Genomic DNA, 18,096 nt, shown 5'->3' with positions numbered 1-18,096 from the left:
CAAATAGACCTCCTGTTCACCTTTGTTCTTTATATATTGAGCTTTAACACAGACACACACACACACAGTCCCCCACAGCCCCCACCCCTCCTCCTTCCAAGTCCCCTCTTCACTCTCCTGTTCTCTCTCACGGTTAGCTGCTTAGCTTTTAAGCAGCCAACGCGACGTTCATTTAGATATTTAACGCGACGTTGGCATAAAGGAATGGTGACGATGCAACGCCTGTTATATGCATTTGACCCGTTGCGGGGAAAAAACTGCACAGACTTATATCTGCTCGCAAAATAGACGCTCTGTAGTGCTTTACAGCAGACGCAAACACTGCTGTAATGTGTACACGGAGTTTCACAATACTGCACTGGGCGCCGGCGGATATGACTCGCAGGGATTTTCAAAATAAGAGTATCGCAATATGAATCGATCTTTTTACGTTGCGTCGATCCTATTTGATTAGATCGATATATCGATCTGGATCGATGTATTGTCCCACCCCTAGTACATACTATACACTGTTCCATCTGTTCAGTACATACTATACACTGTTCCATCTGTTCAGTACATACTACACACTGTTCCATCTGTTCAGTACATACTACACACTGTTCCATCTGTTCAGTACATACTATACACTGTTCCATCTGTTCAGTACATACTATACACTGTTCAGTACATACTACACACTGTTCCATCTGTTCAGTACATACTATACACTGTTCCATCTGTTCAGTACATACTATACACTGTTCAGTACATACTATACACTGTTCCATCTGTTCAGTACATACTATACACTGTTCAGTACATACTATACACGGTTCCATCTGTTCAGTACATACTACACACTGTTCCATCTGTTCAGTACATACTACACACTGTTCCATCTGTTCAGTACATACTACACACTGTTCCATATGTTCAGTACATACTATACACTGTTCCATCTGTTCAGTACATACTACACACTGTTCCATCTGTTCAGTACATACTACACACTGTTCAGTACATACTACACACTGTTCCATCTGTTCAGTACATACTAGACACTGTTCCATCTGTTCAGTACATACTAGACACTGTTCCATCTGTTCAGTACATACTATACACTGTTCCATCTGTTCAGTACATACTATACACTGTTCCATCTGTTCAGTACATACTACACACTGTTCAGTACATACTACACTGTTCCATCTGTTCAGTACATAGTACACACTGTTCCATCTGTTCAGTACATACTACACTGTTCCATCTGTTCAGTACATACTAGACACTGTTCCATCTGTTCAGTACATACTATACACTGTTCCATCTGTTCAGTACATACTAGACACTGTTCAGTACATACTACACACTGTTCCATCTGTTCAGTACATACTATACACTGTTCAGTACATACTATACACTGTTCCATCTGTTCAGTACATACTACACACTGTTCCATCTGTTCAGTACATACTATACACTGTTCAGTACATACTATACACTGTTCCATCTGTTCAGTACATACTATACACTGTTCCATCTGTTCAGTACATACTATACACTGTTCCATCTGTTCAGTACATACTAGACACTGTTCCATCTGTTCAGTACATACTATACACTGTTCCATCTGTTCAGTACATACTATACACTGTTCCATCTGTTCAGTACATACTAGACACTGTTCCATCTGTTCAGTACATACTAGACACTGTTCCATCTGTTCAGTACATAGTACACATAGGGTTCACAGTGTCCCCACCGCCTCTCATCATCATAAAGCATCTTGTGAAACCAGTGTTCGTGGTGGAATCCAGACCACTCCTTACAGATAAGGTGCCAACTTGGAATTCCTGGTAAATATCACTGGGTGCTTGTTGCTCATTTGCACATTTAATAGATCCTTGTATCTCAATGAGGGTAAAGGTGCAGAGATGCAGCAGAGACATTTTCAGTAGTTTATCAACAATTTGGTGGAAAACCCATATTTAAATATGAATTGTGGTGGAGATCGTTAAGTGACGACGTAACGATCAGTTTACTAAAATAATTGACTAAAAAGGTAAAATACACGCTAAAATATAATGTTATATGGTACAGACAAATATTTATTAACCCTTTCACTACCACACTACAGAAGGTTACCCTTTCACTACCACACTACAGACAGTTAACAGTCTGTAGTGTGGTAGTGAAAGGGTTAACCGCATGTAGTGTGGTAGTGAAAGGGTTAACCGCTTGGTAGTGAAAGGGTTAACCGCTTGGTAGTGTGGTAGTGAAAGGGTTAACCATTTGGTAGTGTGGTAGTGAAAGGGTTAACCGCTTGGTAGTGAAAGGGGTATCATCAAGAGACCAATTGTAGAGCTTTTTTTCCATTGAGATCCACGGGTTCTCCTGGTGCTAAAGAGAGACACAGCCCTGTGGTTCAAATGCTGAAAGTAATACAAGTCGGCAGTCAAAGGGTTACGCAATGACCTGAAGGCGCTAAACACACCCTTAGAAATCCATATCCATAACGGTTACCTAACACAAAGCCTGCCTCGTCGGGAAAAGGTGTGTGTGTTCGAGTTCAGGTTTCTATTAAGCCACCCTACTTCCATTGTCTCCACATAGCTATGTGCCAGTGGCTAGGGTGTGTGTATCAAGGCTCCTCTTCATTTAGCCATGTTAGTAGTGGTGTGGTCTGGATCACAGGACTGTGACTGTGGGTATAAGTATGCCATTGGCCGATTTAAACTGCCCAGGATGATTGTGATTGGTTTAAAGAAATTCAAACAAGCCAGAGCGTTTCCCCCTACAGTGGAATGATAATACATTCAGCCAGACCTCTCCAGTGATGACACAGGAGAGATGAACCAGGTGAGACAGAGAGAGATGAACCAGGTGAGAGAGAGATGAACCAGGTGAGACAGAGAGAGATGAACCAGGTGAGACAGAGAGATGAACCAGGTGAGACAGAGAGATGAACCAGGTGAGACAGAGAGATGAACCAGGTGACAGAGAGATGAACCAGGTGAGACAGAGAGATGAACCAGGTGACAGAGAGATGAACCAGGTGAGACAGAGAGATGAACCAGGTGAGAGAGAGAGAGATGAAGCAGGTGAGACTGAGAAAGGAAGCTATGGGGAGTGTACCAGCAGAGAGAAAACAATTGTAGCAGTTTTCCTAATTTGTGAGCTCACACATGGTGATGACAGAGGCCACCACCACAGCTAGCCTCCACTAAGGCCCATGTTAGACTAGTGTTTTTGTAGTCGTTTTTTTTAATACGTTTGAATACGTTTCATGTCCCTTTTACACAGAAATGCGTTTTTTGGCGGATACGTTGTGGCCCCTACTGAAACGCTAAATTGTGTTTTCCGTTTTTGAGCAGCGCCAAAACTCGCCGACAACAGTTGTGTAGCCTTCACGGAGCCGTTGTTGCGAAAACGCCCATGCGCAGTAGATACCATCTGCGTGCCCTTCCGGTGACAACAGAGTGTGTGTGTGTTTGGGACAGAGCTCCGTGTCCCAAATAGCTGCAGCTACCATGTGTTGTCAAGTTATTGTTATAAGGACCCCAGTCCAAGCTACAACAGTCTGCATTCCCTTAACAATTGTTTGTATTGAGCCGTATTGTATTGTACCCATTATGCAATATGTTAAATAAAGTTTACATCCATTCATTCTGCTAGCATACCGATTGGTTGAGCACTGCCACTGGCTAACATGAGCTAGCGTTAGCTATCAGACCCCGTTAGCTCAAAGCTCCTCTTTCAACTTAACAAGCATTAAACAAAATGGCCCAGTCATCTATTCACCTTTGTTTAATACACACAGCCAGGGGAGGAAATTAAGCCACTTTACTGGCCAAATGCTAGTATTTTTTACGTTTGGCTGGTAAAAAAAATCAGATACCCGCCAGTTGGCTGGTAAGCCAAAAAGTTAGTTTCCTCCCCTGCTGGCGAGTATATCTGTCTGCAATCACTGCACTGGCAAACGGTGCGCGTCTTCTGAGTGTTCGCTTTAGTGGACAGTTGCCACGAGAGCACTGCACAAGACCACCCGCGGACATATAATGTTTAATAAACGTTTGCGCAGTACTGGCCAACCCGCGGACATATAATAATAAAAGTCCCGCGGTACTAGGCTAGCCATCAGGAGCACTCGCAAACAGATAACGTTAAACACAGCAGAAGATGGAAAACAGACAGACTGACCAACGGGGAACTGCATCCAACCCTAGTACAACCCTCGAGTATAAGTTACTAAGGACACATTTAAATCACAGAGGTGTAATGTTAGTCTACTGGAACTGTATACAGTGGTTAGCTTCTAGTTAGCGTTTTAGCTATAGCTGCTTGCTAGCTAACGTTAGCCCTGTGTGCTCAAAGCAGCCAGCTAGGTGTATCTGTTATGACTATAATGTTTCCAAAAAAGCACCGGACTACGACGTAAGGTTAGACATTTTATTTCATGCTCAAAAGCCCCTGGCTTGCACATCGCAGTCACGAAAGGGGCTAGCTCAACCAGTGCACTGTGCACAACAGCACACCAACCCAACTGACGTTACCACAACACTTGACGGTACTTCACAGCACTGTCGTAAGACCACCGTGCTGTCTTAAAGGCACAGTGTGCCTACCCAGATACATACACAACATTGACACGGCTTGACATACAAAGAAGTAATTATCACAATTAGCTATTTTTTTTGTCTGGTAAAAAATCTGTTTGGCTGGTAAAAAAAATCAGATACTCGCCAGTTGGCTGGTAAGCCAAAAAGTTATTTCCTCCCCTGCACACAGCGTTGTCTCTAATGTTATCTAACTACTGATAGCTCCCGATATCATCAGTTTGGTGCTGGCTAACTAGCGTGAGCTAACGTTAGCTTCTAGCCACAATGCTATACTGTTATAATGGCATATTCCATTGACGTTAGCATGCAGCTAACAATGTAGCTACCGATCTTTTTTTAGACTAAACTATCCGCTCTTGGTGGTCACTTGTGTTGATGTTTGTTTTGTTTCATCAACAAATGACAGGCAGAACACACAGTGAATGTATCCGTTTTGTTTATTGCACTTTTATTAAGACTTTGCTGAAAAAGAAGTGCTGCAATGGGTAAACAGGCAAAGATGGTGGCGCCCGGCGCCGCCTTGTTGACTTTCTTTGCAGGAAGTGTATTGGCACATTCAAGTTCTGATTGGTTGAAATTGCCTTCATGTTCGCCACCTACTGCCACGGCAGTGTACTACATCACTGTGCTCAGGTGACAAAAACGAAAGTGTGACTCGAGGCTGCTACGTTGCGGCGAAAACTCATCTGACAATGAAGCGAAAATGAAACGAAAGTCTAACCGCAGCGTAAAAGTGCTCGCTTTTGACACTGAAACAGAAATCTCACACAAACAGAAGTCACGCTCTGAAATCCTGTGAGGGGTGTGTGTGTGTGAGAGCCTGGAAAACAAACAACAGTGGAAGCTGGACCATGCGAGTTGGAGGACGATTCTATGGAGTAACATTGCCACATTTGTTGCGTTGGAATACCAGCAGCTGTAATACAGTAGTCTGAACACATACTCACTTAGACACAATCTGTCCCACGGGTCGTGGGGAAATCACCAGGGAATCACCAGGGTGCAGTTCTCATGGTGTTGTGTGAGCAGCTGGCAGAGTTCTGATGGGATGTTATTACACTGGATCTCCAACATCAGTACCAGGCCCATATCAGCTTCACTATGGAACTGTTCTGATCAATTGATAGATCTATATATCACTTTTTTTTTTTAAAACTAGGATAGGGGGCAAAATACCAGGACATCCCCAGATCCATTAGTTTGACTGAACAGGATATATAGACTTAGACTTTTTACATTTGTCAGACTGACTCTTGGCATCAGACATAAGTGCCTGAACTGTTTCGTTATTTTTTTTTACCCCGTTTGAGTTTAAATGAACATGATTTAAAAAAAAAAATGAATGTTGACCTGTCATATGTACAATTAGTTCATGACATATACGACCATTTCCACCGCATATCATTTGAGTCTGTCAGCTTGATATGCTGTTAGCTTAGCAATAGGCTTGTTCAAGATGGGATAGGCGGACGCAGATCTGCGCAGGTTTGACTACCGCCTCGCCAAGCGCGTTGCATGACGGTTAGAATGTTGTCCGATTTGCTCTGAAAATCTGGCGAGGCGAGGCGCGGAACTCCCGCGGGAGCGAGCCACAAGCAGCCTTCAGAGCGAGGCTCCACAGTACCTCTCAGCCGGCTGCTCCCGGCTGGGAAGCGACTTGCTACGGTCGCGCAAAGCGCCTATTGGCTCAGAAAAGTTGTCAGTCACCAGCCATGTGACAGCCAGGGAGCTATGAGACGTTTGATTGATTGAAAACTTTATTATGTTATGCGTTATCAACTTATCATCATATCATCATGATAAACTTCAAGCTGTCAGACACACACGCACACACACATACAGCAGTGTGTTGTGTGTGCGTGCGGCCAGGAGCGCGCAACAAGATGGTATACATTATGGTATATGAATAGTATATTCCACTGTAGCAGTATATGGTGTGCTGTACATTTGAATCTGATCTAATTTTGCACACGGCCATTGCATTATAATGAGCTGGACAGGTGTGTAATGTGTGTGTGGTGACGTGAAAGCGTATCTGCCGCGCGAGACTAGGCGAGAGGCTCTCGTGAAATCGGCAGTGTCCGCCCTCTTAACTCCTCCCCCGGCTTCACTCGGCTACTCTCGTCTACTAGTCGAGGCAAACCGAAATCCATCTTGAACAAGCCTATTGTCATGACTAGCTAGCCACAATGGCCGATGGTCTCTTGACCATGACTAGCTAGCCACAATGGCCGATGTTCTCTCGTCCATGACTAGCTAGCCACAATGGCCGATGTTCTAGTTAGGTAACGCCAGCTCCTCCATCAAGGCAGTTTTTAATACAGTGGAAACTGATATACAACACTGTACATATGACAAAAGATTGACGCCACTTTAACTTTAATTGTTAAGTTTGAACCTGGAAGCAGGGTAGGAAAAGTTTCCCCCAGAAGTTAATTAGCAGCAAATAGGTTATCAGCCCATCCCAAGCATGGCATCTTTCAGAGACAGGGACAGGGCGAGAGGGACAGAGTGAGGGGGACAGAGCGAGAGGGACTGAACGAAGTCCAGGACTAGAACCGGAGTGGCTGGAAACCTTTGTCACAATGTGATGCAGAGAGGAATCCTGCCTGCCCGCTCAACATCATAAACCGCCACAGGACCATAAATAACCTGGCCATCCAGAATTCTGATTGGATAGTATGGCTGGGCCATTAGTTGAGTTTCAATTTAAATTACGATCTAGGCCTCCCAGTCATGAATACAAGACAATCGAGATACAACTAGTATTGTGCTGCATGCCGTGTTGCCCTCATCTTGTTTTGTGTTGTAAATGCAGCGCGCCCTCCTTCACACCCTCACTCCGTGCCTCCCCCATCCAAGCAGTAGTTTCAGCTGGTGTTGAGTGGAAGGGGGGGGGGGGGGGGGGAATGACACGTTCCTCCAGTTACTTTGAAATGGCTTTGGAGGGAACCATCCACAATGCTGCCTGCGGCTATAATGTCCCTAGAAAACCAACCAATATACCAAAACAAACCAATATATATACACACAAAATAAAAATGTGGCATATATATATTTATAACAAATCAAAATTAACCAAGATGTATAACGAACCAAATCGAACCAATACATTCATAATGAACAAAAACCAACCAATACATTCATAAAGAACCAATATAATACAGTAACTGGTTCCTACCTACATTATGGCATGTAATAAATGGTTCTACACTAGCTACATAATATCAAACCACTAGTACCATGTTACTCTACCCAATAATCACAGTTAAAATCACTCTAGTATATACTGTGATACAACAGTGATATATAAATATCACTAGATGTTATTAATATCACTATAAATATCTCCACTGTGACAACGATAAGTCTCTCTCTCTCTCTGTGAATTTGGCCCAGTAACTGATAGCAACGCCCCTCTATCTGTGAACTCTTATTGTTAAATACATGCCCCTGGTCATCTATAGAGATTTCGTTGTGGAACAAAAAAAATGTTTGTCCACCATCCTCCTTGTTGAAACAACCACAAAGCAGCTGAGGTCCTGAACCGGGCCCAGTGTCTACCAGCCCAACAGCAGCATTAACACTTTCAGTGCCACTCACGAGATTTCTCGGTTTTTTTTATAGGTGGTTGCATGCCACTCACGAGATTTCTCGGAATTATTATTATTATTATTTTTTTGCGATCTGAAAAATTATTGCATCACCCGAGCCTACCCGAGTATAGCCGAGGGGCGCCGGCGATCACTGTGGAAAAAAGCGCCCCCTGTCGTCTCCCAGATGACATAAGTGATTTTGGAATGGACTCAATGAAAATGAATGGGGAAAAAATCCGGTACTCCACATTTTCCAGTTCACTGATCCAGCCGGGGTTACTAGAGTTCATTCTGGAGCCTCAGATCCCCGCGGATCATGGAGTTCTACTGTATCGCGTTGGATCCATACACGTATCGATTTTTTCGAATGGTGATCAGGAATTGGAATATACCAGTTGGATACCATCTGATGTCAGGTAAGGACTCTATGTTATCAGTGGTAGGATAATCAGAGTAAGTTTGATGAAGTTATAAGCTGTTTTGTGAAATGTCTTCTTTCGGTTTCACTGTAAAAGTCCGTGAGGAAATCAACGGAGCGATTATCAGTGCGCGGCCGTAATGTGCATGCGTGCACGTATAATATTGATCATCTAGCGTTTATTTGAAAACGATTCATAAAAAGGCAGACGAATATCAACGTTGTGGAATATTCCACTAAAAGACGATTTTCATAGAATGCTCCAGAATGAGCTGTTTTTAATATCAAAACGGGGGCTTTTCTAACTGCTCTGAAACGGCAACGACGCGATAAAAAAACAATCTGCCTTCACAGCACTGACTGGAAAATAGTCTTTGATAATGCGATGGGCAGATTAGACACATAGCCATAATTTAAAACATAGATTAGGCGATATTAACGTTAACATTGGCGCCGATGGTGGCATTCAAGCGGTAAAGCGGAAAACCAGGCGTGGCGCTGAAAGTGTTAAGGAGAACAATGTCTTCCTACTGAGAGTACAGTGGTGGAGTACATTGCTTCCCCCACGAGGTATTTTATCCTGGCATACATTGCAGATGGCATTTGTTGCATCTGTCTCAGACACTTTGTAATAGTTCCACACCGCCGACATGTTTTAGGTTAGATAACATGCCAAAGACCAAAGACTACCTGGAGACGCACAGTAGAGAAAGAAAGAAAAAAGGCAGGGTGGAGCTCATGGCCTGAAGCAAGAACAATGGCAGCTGACCGGGAGAAGTGGAAACGCTCTGTGAAGGCCTTATGTGCCACTAGGCACGAAGTGGATAGGTAACAGATAACATGCGACAATGACACCAACTACGCTGAGAATTGGCTCATGTTTTTCCGCATCATCGATCGGTTTTCGCAATCGGCGATTAGAAAGCATTATCGGAATTCCCCAATCTCATATTTATACTGAATATCAGCCGATACCGATCGCTGGCATCCCTAATAAATATCTATAGTCGGCAATAATTACATTGGCCATCTCTCAATCCAAACTATAATTATTTAGGCCAAACTATGACTTGAATTATAGGCCCTGTTTCCTAATCCAACATGGGTCATGGGTCTACTTATGTGTTGGATCCACAAATGGTCAGATTAGCTGTATGTTCCAGGTTGAACAGTTTATGAAACCAGGGGACTGACATGGGAATGCCATGTCCTGCTGCTCGTATAGCTGGTCAGAAATAGAACCAATCTCTTCTCCCACTGATGACACCATCCTCTCTGGGATCAGTGCAAGGCCAATACACCATGCCACGCAAACGGCCATTACCTTAACCCTTTCACTACCACACTACAGTGAAAGGGTTAACCTTCTGCATTGTCACAGTGAAAGGGTTAACCATTTGGTAGTGTGGTAGTGAAAGGGTTAACAACCAACACTGCTAAAACACTAATTCTTTAAGCAGAACCTGATCCCAAGTGACAAGTCATCGGGGGAATAAGGCTGTGACCTTTGAACTTTTGCCCTTTCCTTCAGGAACAAAGTCAAAACACAAGGCCAGAGCCGAGCTTCAAGGGCCCATTCATGCGCGTGCGAAAGCGTGAGAGCATGCCATGCGTGCAACGTCGCTGCAACCCTGGTAAACACAACATCTTTTAAACGTGAGCCCTGGTAAACACAACATCTTTTAAACCTCAGCCCTGGTAAACACAACATCTTTTAAACCTCAGCCCTGGTAAACACAACATCTTTTAAACGTCAGCCCTGGTAAACACAACATCTTTTAAACGTCAGCCCTGGTAAACACAACATCTTTTAAACCTCAGCCCTGGTAAACACAACATCTTTTAAACCTCAGCCCTGGTAAACACAACATCTTTTAAACCTCAGCCCTGGTAAACACATCTTTTAAACGTCAGCACTGGTAAACATATCTTTTAAACCTCAACCCTGGTAAACACAACATCTTTTAAACCTCAGCCCTGGTAAACACAACATCTTTTAAACCTCAGCCCTGGTAAACACAACATCTTTTAAACGTCAGCCCTGGTAAACACAACATCTTTTAAACCTCAGCCCTGGTAAACACAACATCTTTTAAACCTCAGCCCTGGTAAACACAACATCTTTTAAACTTCAGCCCTGGTAAACACAACATCTTTTAAACTTCAGCCCTGGTAAACACAACATCTTTTAAACGTCAGCCCTGGTAAACACAACATCTTTTAAACTTCAGCCCTGGTAAACACAACATCTTTTAAACCTCAGCCCTGGTAAACACAACATCTTTTAAACGTCAGCCCTGGTAAACACATCTTTTAAACGTCAGCCCTGGTAAACACAACATCTTTTAAACCTCAGCCCTGGTAAACACAACATCTTTTAAACTTCAGCCCTGGTAAACACAACATCTTTTAAACGTCAGCCCTGGTAAACACACAACATCTTTTAAACTTCAGCCCTGGTAAACACAACATCTTTTAAACTTCAGCCCTGGTAAACACAACATCTTTTAAACTTCAGCCCTGGTAAACACACAACATCTTTTAAACGTCAGCCCTGGTAAACACAACATCTTTTAAACGTCAGCCCTGGTAAACACAACATCTTTTAAACGTCAACCCTGGTAAACATATCTTTTAAACTGCAACCCTGGTAAACACATCTTTTAAACGTCAACCCTGGTAAACACAACATCTGTTCCAACTTCAGCCCTGGTAAACACATCTTTCAAACTTCAGCCCTGGTAAACACAACATCTTTTAAACGTCAGCCCTGGTAAACATATCTTTCAAACGTCAGCCCTGGTAAACACATCTTTTAAACGTCAACCCTGGTAAACACAACTTTCAAACCTCAGCCCTGGTAAACACAATGTTGTGAACCACTGCCCTATACACTCCTGCATAGACCACCGTGTCATGCAGGGGCGCACACATGACATACACACGCAGCTGCCCACCGACGTATGACGTGCGACCGACTTGCAGCATGTGAAAGTAAGGACACGTGTAGCGTTACCAGCACAACACTCACATTTCTGAACATACCATTATATTAATTATGGCATACGTTTCTCTCCTTGCCCGACAGAACCCAAATGACAGAATGGACAGGTGGCTCAGTATCCAAAGCGGGTCCCATAAATCTCTCTCTAAGGACCATGACTCACAGGATACTTTGAGGAAACGCACATGGACAATTAAATGTACTGCATTTATATAGTGCTTTACAACTTATGCGAGACATTCACCCATACACACAAATCGTTGGCAAAGGTTGCTCATCAGGAGCGGTTAGGAGTTAAGCGTCTTGCTCAAGGACACTTTGACACAATGCCAGGATGAACCGATGTTATCCATATTAGCCGTGTCCAGGGGGTTCAGTCATACACGTTGCCGGGGATCAGGCATGCCTATGTGTACAGCGTTTGACCAATACCACTACCTGCATTATCCCTGCTAGAAACTGTGGAAGTCGGCTACACTGTTATTCTGTGGTGGACCGTATGGCATTATCAAGTTTAAAGGTTCCAAGTTTTTTGCTGAACCCACCCCCCCCCCCAAATGTGGATATACCCCTCTGTTTCAGTCCTGTTCTCAATTTGCCATTTCTGTGCATTACAGGCATGCCACTTTTACTAAAGGTGTTGCAGATCATTTTCGGTTCAACTTTTTAGGTAGAAGAGAGAAAATGTACGAGCAAGCCACAATTTTGTACAAACATTTGTCTAAACATAGATCTTCATATGAACATGGGTCATTATTAACCATGTCGATTGTGGCTGCAATTCTGAATGGCTTGTTTCAATAAGGAGGGTTATTGTCCCAGCTGAACTGCACTATGTACATAAATGTAAAACATTTTTAAAAGTCAGTGTTGGGACAACACCGCATTGTGTGTATGGAAAAAAAACGTTAAAAAAACACAGGAAGTAGGGGCCCTAAGAATTAACCGGAGCGAATATCACTTTGTCACTGTGACACTTTTAGGCCAAAGTGTAAATTAACCCCCTATTGGTGCATTGTTACATTTAAATACGGATAATCTGTCCAGACACTGGAAGAATTTGAATGTAAACGATCCCAGTCTGGCCTCCCTATTCCCCCAATGAACACAACGCTTTGCTGCCCGGCTCCTGTGAGACTAGTAACACATCCCTCCATATGTCGAGCAGCGCTCACACTTATTATTCTCTCGAACAGAACCAGACACACTCCTCTATACACCTGGACGTTAAACAAGGTAACACGGCACTTCAACGCTGAAGTCACCTTGAGAGAGAGAGAGGAGGAAAGCACTAGAGAGGCCCTGTGAGTGTTGTTTTCACTGCTGCTGTGCCCCGCCGCCATTTTCTAACCGGCTCTGAGAGAGGAAGACATGTTGGGAGCAAACACAACAAAAGAGGAGCGGCCATTTCCACCCGTGGAGCCGAAGATCTGCCTCATCCTGTTTCTCTACACGGTGCGATCCTACGTGTTGAGCTACAGAAAATAACCTTTACCTTCGGTGTAAAGATAAAGAGTTTCTTTTTGTACGATTAAAAAGGATAGAGAGCTGTAGTAGTCCATTAGAATGGGACGTGGTGGAGGATCCGGCAGGCTACCATACATAGGCAGCACTCAACAACCACACAACTGGCTTAACAATAAACAATATCAACAACACACAATAAACAAGACAATATGATCCAGATGACTCGTCCCCACAGAACAGTGGAATAGGAATGGGTTATAACAGCATTATTATTTACCGTATGTGTGGGATGCCGACCCCTCCTTGTAAGATTTTGTACAGTTTGCTTTCATATAACAACTGTGGGTGTCTGGCTTTCTGTGATTCCAATTTCACCGCTACCTCCTACAAGGAGAAGGGAGAAACAAAACAAAAACACAAACACAAGAGCGATGATGGGGTTACGACGTTTTCACCGAAACAAAGAAAGTTTGGCCATTTCCAGGCCTCGACACTAGTACCAACGGTGTTAGCTTGTAAACGTTTGTAAATGACACTATGTGTGTGTGTTTAAGATCAACAAGTGAGTCGTGTGTGTTGTTGTCGCCAACTAGGATGAACAATAATCAACATGTTATTTGGGCACTAGAAGAAGGGATGAGACTAAACTATCGAGTCACAGCCAGGTAACAGTTATAGCAAAGAGTCAGACTGGCTTTGAAGCACAAGACACGTTCCATATCCAAAGGTAACTTAAAACAAAAGGGGTTATAGTAAGAAGAAGAACAGCTAAAGATCACGTTTTAATACCTCTCCGTTCGTGATGTTGATCGCCAGGTAAATATCACCGAACGACCCCGATCCGATCTTCCGGACCAGCTTGTACTTCCCACCGACTATGAACTCGGCCTTCGAGCCGCTGCTGCTCGCCATGATAACAATATCCACCGAAATCTTATCGAGTTCCACTCGATCTCCTCACACCACACTTTATATAGTCGCTTCTCTTCTCCTTCTCTCTCTCTGTGGGACCAACTCTCTCCCGGGTGTGTCAGCAGAACATACAGAGTCCTGACGGCGACACCGAGAGTCGCCTCCTGTTTTTACTACAACGACTCGACGGGTCGCTGGTAGCGGCGAGCTATAGCCTGACGGTGGAAGAAGACAAAACGGTACTTTCTACTCGATGTATCCACGGACCCGGTAGAAAAACATTCGTGGAAATACCACCACTTCGAAAAAAGCGATGAAAACGCGTGTTTAAAACGACGTGTGTTCGTCCCGACGATAACTCCGTGGAAGCCGCCAGGTCGATCCTCCGGCGCCTCGAAGTGAAGCAGCTACTTAGCGTGGAGCTAACAACGTTACCGACACGGACCACCGCGACCCGCTGGTGGAGGGGCGGCGACGACGACAAGTCCGTTTTTATCAAAACCCCACGATGGTGAGTTTCTTATTTAGCAACACTCCTCTATCCTCGAAGGACGTTTTTCGACTAAATTCAGGGGGGTCGCAGCTTTCTTTCAAAGCGCAACCCACTCAGTCCGCCATCTTCTGCTCTCGCCTTGTTCCTCGGTTGGTCTCCTCCTCTCGAGCTCGTGAGCTGCTACTGGCTACAGTCCCGCGAGAGCGCTCTGACACAACACTACTCGCTAGTCCCGCGAGGAGTAGGGTATATCTGCAGAGCCGCAAGCCCAACGTCTGGGCGGGGCTTCGTGGCTTGGACTAGGTTTGAGGCGGGTATTCTTGTCTTTCACTGAGTTCCCGTTCCCGAATAGTTTGTGAGGGGGCTTTCTCACTGCCATTCGGGGTCGAATCAGCTCCGAGCCTCCGCTCCTCGTTCCGTCCTTGGGTGCGAACTCCCTCCCCCTCTAGTTTGCGTACACACTGCAGTCTTGGTGCGCTCTGGGTATTGTTTACGCCGGTTTGCGTTTTGAACGTGTAAGCTTGCCGTAGGCGATGATGTCACGCTCGAACGTCAACACAGAAAGAGTTTAATATACGGTGGTGGAAACTGGATGCTGATATAAAGAAACAAATAACCAATGGAACTGGTGTCGTGGAGTCTGCTTTGAGCGTTTTCCAGGGTTAACGCTAAGCTAATGCTAGTTAGCTTACACTAACGCTAGCAGCTAACATTAGCCCATCGCTCGCGGCAATTATATTGAATGTCATTGATCTACCGGTCGATCACGGCCGACTGGTTGGGCACCACTGATCTAATAGAAATAAATGCATTCGAACAAGAAACCAATGTATAGTAGACATAGCAATGACAAAAAAAATGCCAGGCCTAATGCGAGCCAGGGAAGTCTTGTGCTTGTAACGTGGCTTCATGTTTTCAGCCGTGAGGCTCAACATGCTTGTTTGGTTGAGGTCTGAACTCGCCAAATTGCCATGGGTATTGTCCAGTTGTTGCTTTATGTTTTTATCTGCCCAAAATTCAAGCAAGCATGAAAGCATTACAGTAATGTCGTTGTGTGTGTCAGTGTAGCCGGTGTGATCTTACTGCGTTGTGTTTGTTTCGATTCGACCCCTGTTAAGGGATCACCCTGAGTGGGAGTTGAACCCCGGTCTCCCGCGTCGCGGGCAGCATCACAGACCACTATACCAAGAGGTGAATTCACTTCTTGCTACTGGGTCTGGATGCCTCTGGGGAGTGAGTTTACTTGCAGTACTGCTTAACGTCCACAGCCACTTCACTTACTGTCCCTCGTGACTGTGGATAGACTGCGGTACCTCCGTTACATCAGCAAGTTGATACAGCAAGCCTCTCCTGTGTTTTGGTACAAGCTTGCACACCACGCCCCCCGCTCCCACTGGCGCGCACCCGGAACCACCTATTTCAGCGGTCCAGGTTTGGAGCAAATCAGCGTCCCCGGGGACGGGGGGCGCGTTCTCAGTAGGACGGACACACCCTTTTCTGGTGCGATCTGGCTCTGATTCGACCCCGAATGGTTAGTGAGAAAGCCCTGTTAATTAGCACATGGTCTATCTGGTTCTTGGTCTTCCCGTCCGGAGATACCCACGTGGCCTTGTGTATATTCTTATGTGGGAATAGTGTTCCAGTAATGACTAGCTTGTTCATGTCAGACATTTCACTCAGTCTTTCTCCGTTGTCGTTACGCTTTCCGATCCCGTGCTTGCCCATCACTCTTTCGTAGCCCTGGTTTTCATCTCCCACTTTGGCGTTCATATCCCCGGTGATGATCAGCATGTTGTGTATGTTCCTGCTGTCTGGGACGTCTTGCAGTCTCCTGTAGAACTCATTTTTTACTTGATCCTCTGCATCTTCTGTGGGTGCATAGATGTGGACAACTGTGAGCTTGATGTGTTGGGAATGGCTTGAATTATCCTTTCACTGACTGGTGTCCAATCTATCAGTGCTCTTGCTGCTTTTTTAGACATCACTATGCCCACACCTTGTCTGTGGTTGTCATAATCTCTTCCTGAGTAAATTATGGATTCTCCGGTTGCAAGCTCCACTTTTCCTTGCCCCGTCCAGTGTGTTTAGCTGATTCCTATGATGTCGATTCCTCTGGTTGTCATCTCTCTTGCTACTATGGCAATATTGCCGCTCCTGTACAGTGTTCGTACGTTCCAATTCCCAATTTTCATGGTTTCCTTCGGATGCACTAGTGGCCTATTTGGCTCAAAGGCGTCCTCTCGGCTTTGGCCCTTGGGTGTCATGGTGTCTCTCCTGTTGCAAGAAGGACTGGCTATGGCGTCTCGAAGATTGTGTGAATTTGCTCTGTTTCTGGTTTCTGTAATAAAAAGTTTTTCCGGGAGCGCGTTATCGGCCCTCAGCCCAACCCCCAACCTGGAGGACCAGTTGGATCACTCTTCGTCTGGTCTCTCTCCTTCGACCTGTTCGGCTTGGGTGACCCTGCTAGGAGTACAAGACTCCTGCCGACATAGCTCTAGGGGTCATTGAGACGCACAAACTGCCCCACCGCGTTAAGGTGGTGATCCGTTGGAGCAGTAAACTGTGGATACCAACAGAAGGTAAACATTACTTTGAACTATACAGTAATCCAGAACTATTTCATTGCACTGTAAATAAACTGATTTTATAGTATGTCACATCATTCATGTCTTTCACATTCTACTAAAAAGTGAATCAAACCATAAACAAGGTGGCCTGTTGGGATGTTAGATCCTAATGTGAAAAACTGATTTTATATGTCATGTATGTCATGTTATGATTCATTGAAAATGGGGGACCCTGATGTAAACAAAGGCCTCTGCATGCTACAGAAACTTCAAAGCAACTGCAACACAACATCGACAAAGCAACAGTGTTGCAGACATTCTGCCTTTATGCTTCTGCAAAATCGATGCGCAGTTAGTTTAACTAAAGTTAGTTTAGGTTTGTGTTAACGTTAGATAATGTACAAAATAAACGTATTTCCGGTGCTTTTAGACGTCGCTCTTTTATTTTGAAATCCCCCGACAGGAAGTGTTATAGTGTCTGTTGCTAGCAGCTTAACTTCTGTTGCCCGTTTCTGTGCTTTTCGAACTAACGTAACATTAGTTTCCAATGGAGAGGAGAGAAAGACCTCGGCTCAAACATGCCACGAAGCGCCACCTCAAACCTAGTCCAAGCCACGAAGCCCCGCCCAGACGTTGGGCTTGCGGCTCTGCAGATATAACCTATTGCTAGTCCCGCGAGAGCGCGTCTGACACACAACACTACTGGCTAGTCCCGCGAGAGCGCTCTGACACAACACTACTGGCTAGTCCCGCGAGAGCGCTCGGACACAACACTACTGGCTAGTCCCGCTAGTCCCGCGAGACACACAACTGGCACGGCGGGCGGGCGGGCGCGCGCGCAACTGGCTGCAGCAGGCAGAGGCCGAGCCGTGACGTCAGCAATCTGTTGACTGGCGGAAGGAAGGAAGCTCCTCCCTCCTCCACTCGAAAAAACAACATGACAATTAAATCGTTTTTGGCCGGGGGAATTACATTTCACCTGCCGCCCTACTACACTGTTGTTGATATTGTAGCATTATAACATACAAACATTTTAAA

At 44.8% G+C, this 18,096-nt stretch overlaps 1 protein-coding gene across 5 annotated transcripts in view; it reads right to left on the bottom strand.

The window, feature by feature from the left end:
* Positions 1-14,666, bottom strand: part of csnk1a1 (casein kinase 1, alpha 1) — a 98,354-nt gene extending 83,688 nt beyond the window's left edge. For all 5 annotated transcript variants that reach the window (XM_084331918.1, XM_084331919.1, XM_084331915.1 and 2 more), the window contains exons 1-2: positions 13,876-14,666; positions 13,364-13,470 (exon numbers count right to left, since the gene is read on the bottom strand). In XM_084331918.1, coding sequence (XP_084188044.1) covers positions 13,364-13,470; positions 13,876-13,998 — 230 coding nt within the window. In that variant the 5' untranslated portion in view covers positions 13,999-14,666. The remainder of the gene's footprint in view (positions 1-13,363; positions 13,471-13,875) is intronic.
* Between the last annotated feature and the right edge of the window lie 3,430 nt (positions 14,667-18,096).

The sequence above is a fragment of the Notolepis coatsorum genome (genome assembly GCF_963971535.1).
Source record: "Notolepis coatsorum genome assembly, chromosome: 16".
Taxonomy (NCBI): Eukaryota; Metazoa; Chordata; class Actinopteri; order Aulopiformes; family Paralepididae; genus Notolepis; species Notolepis coatsorum.
This window is presented reverse-complemented; position numbering and strand designations above follow the sequence as displayed.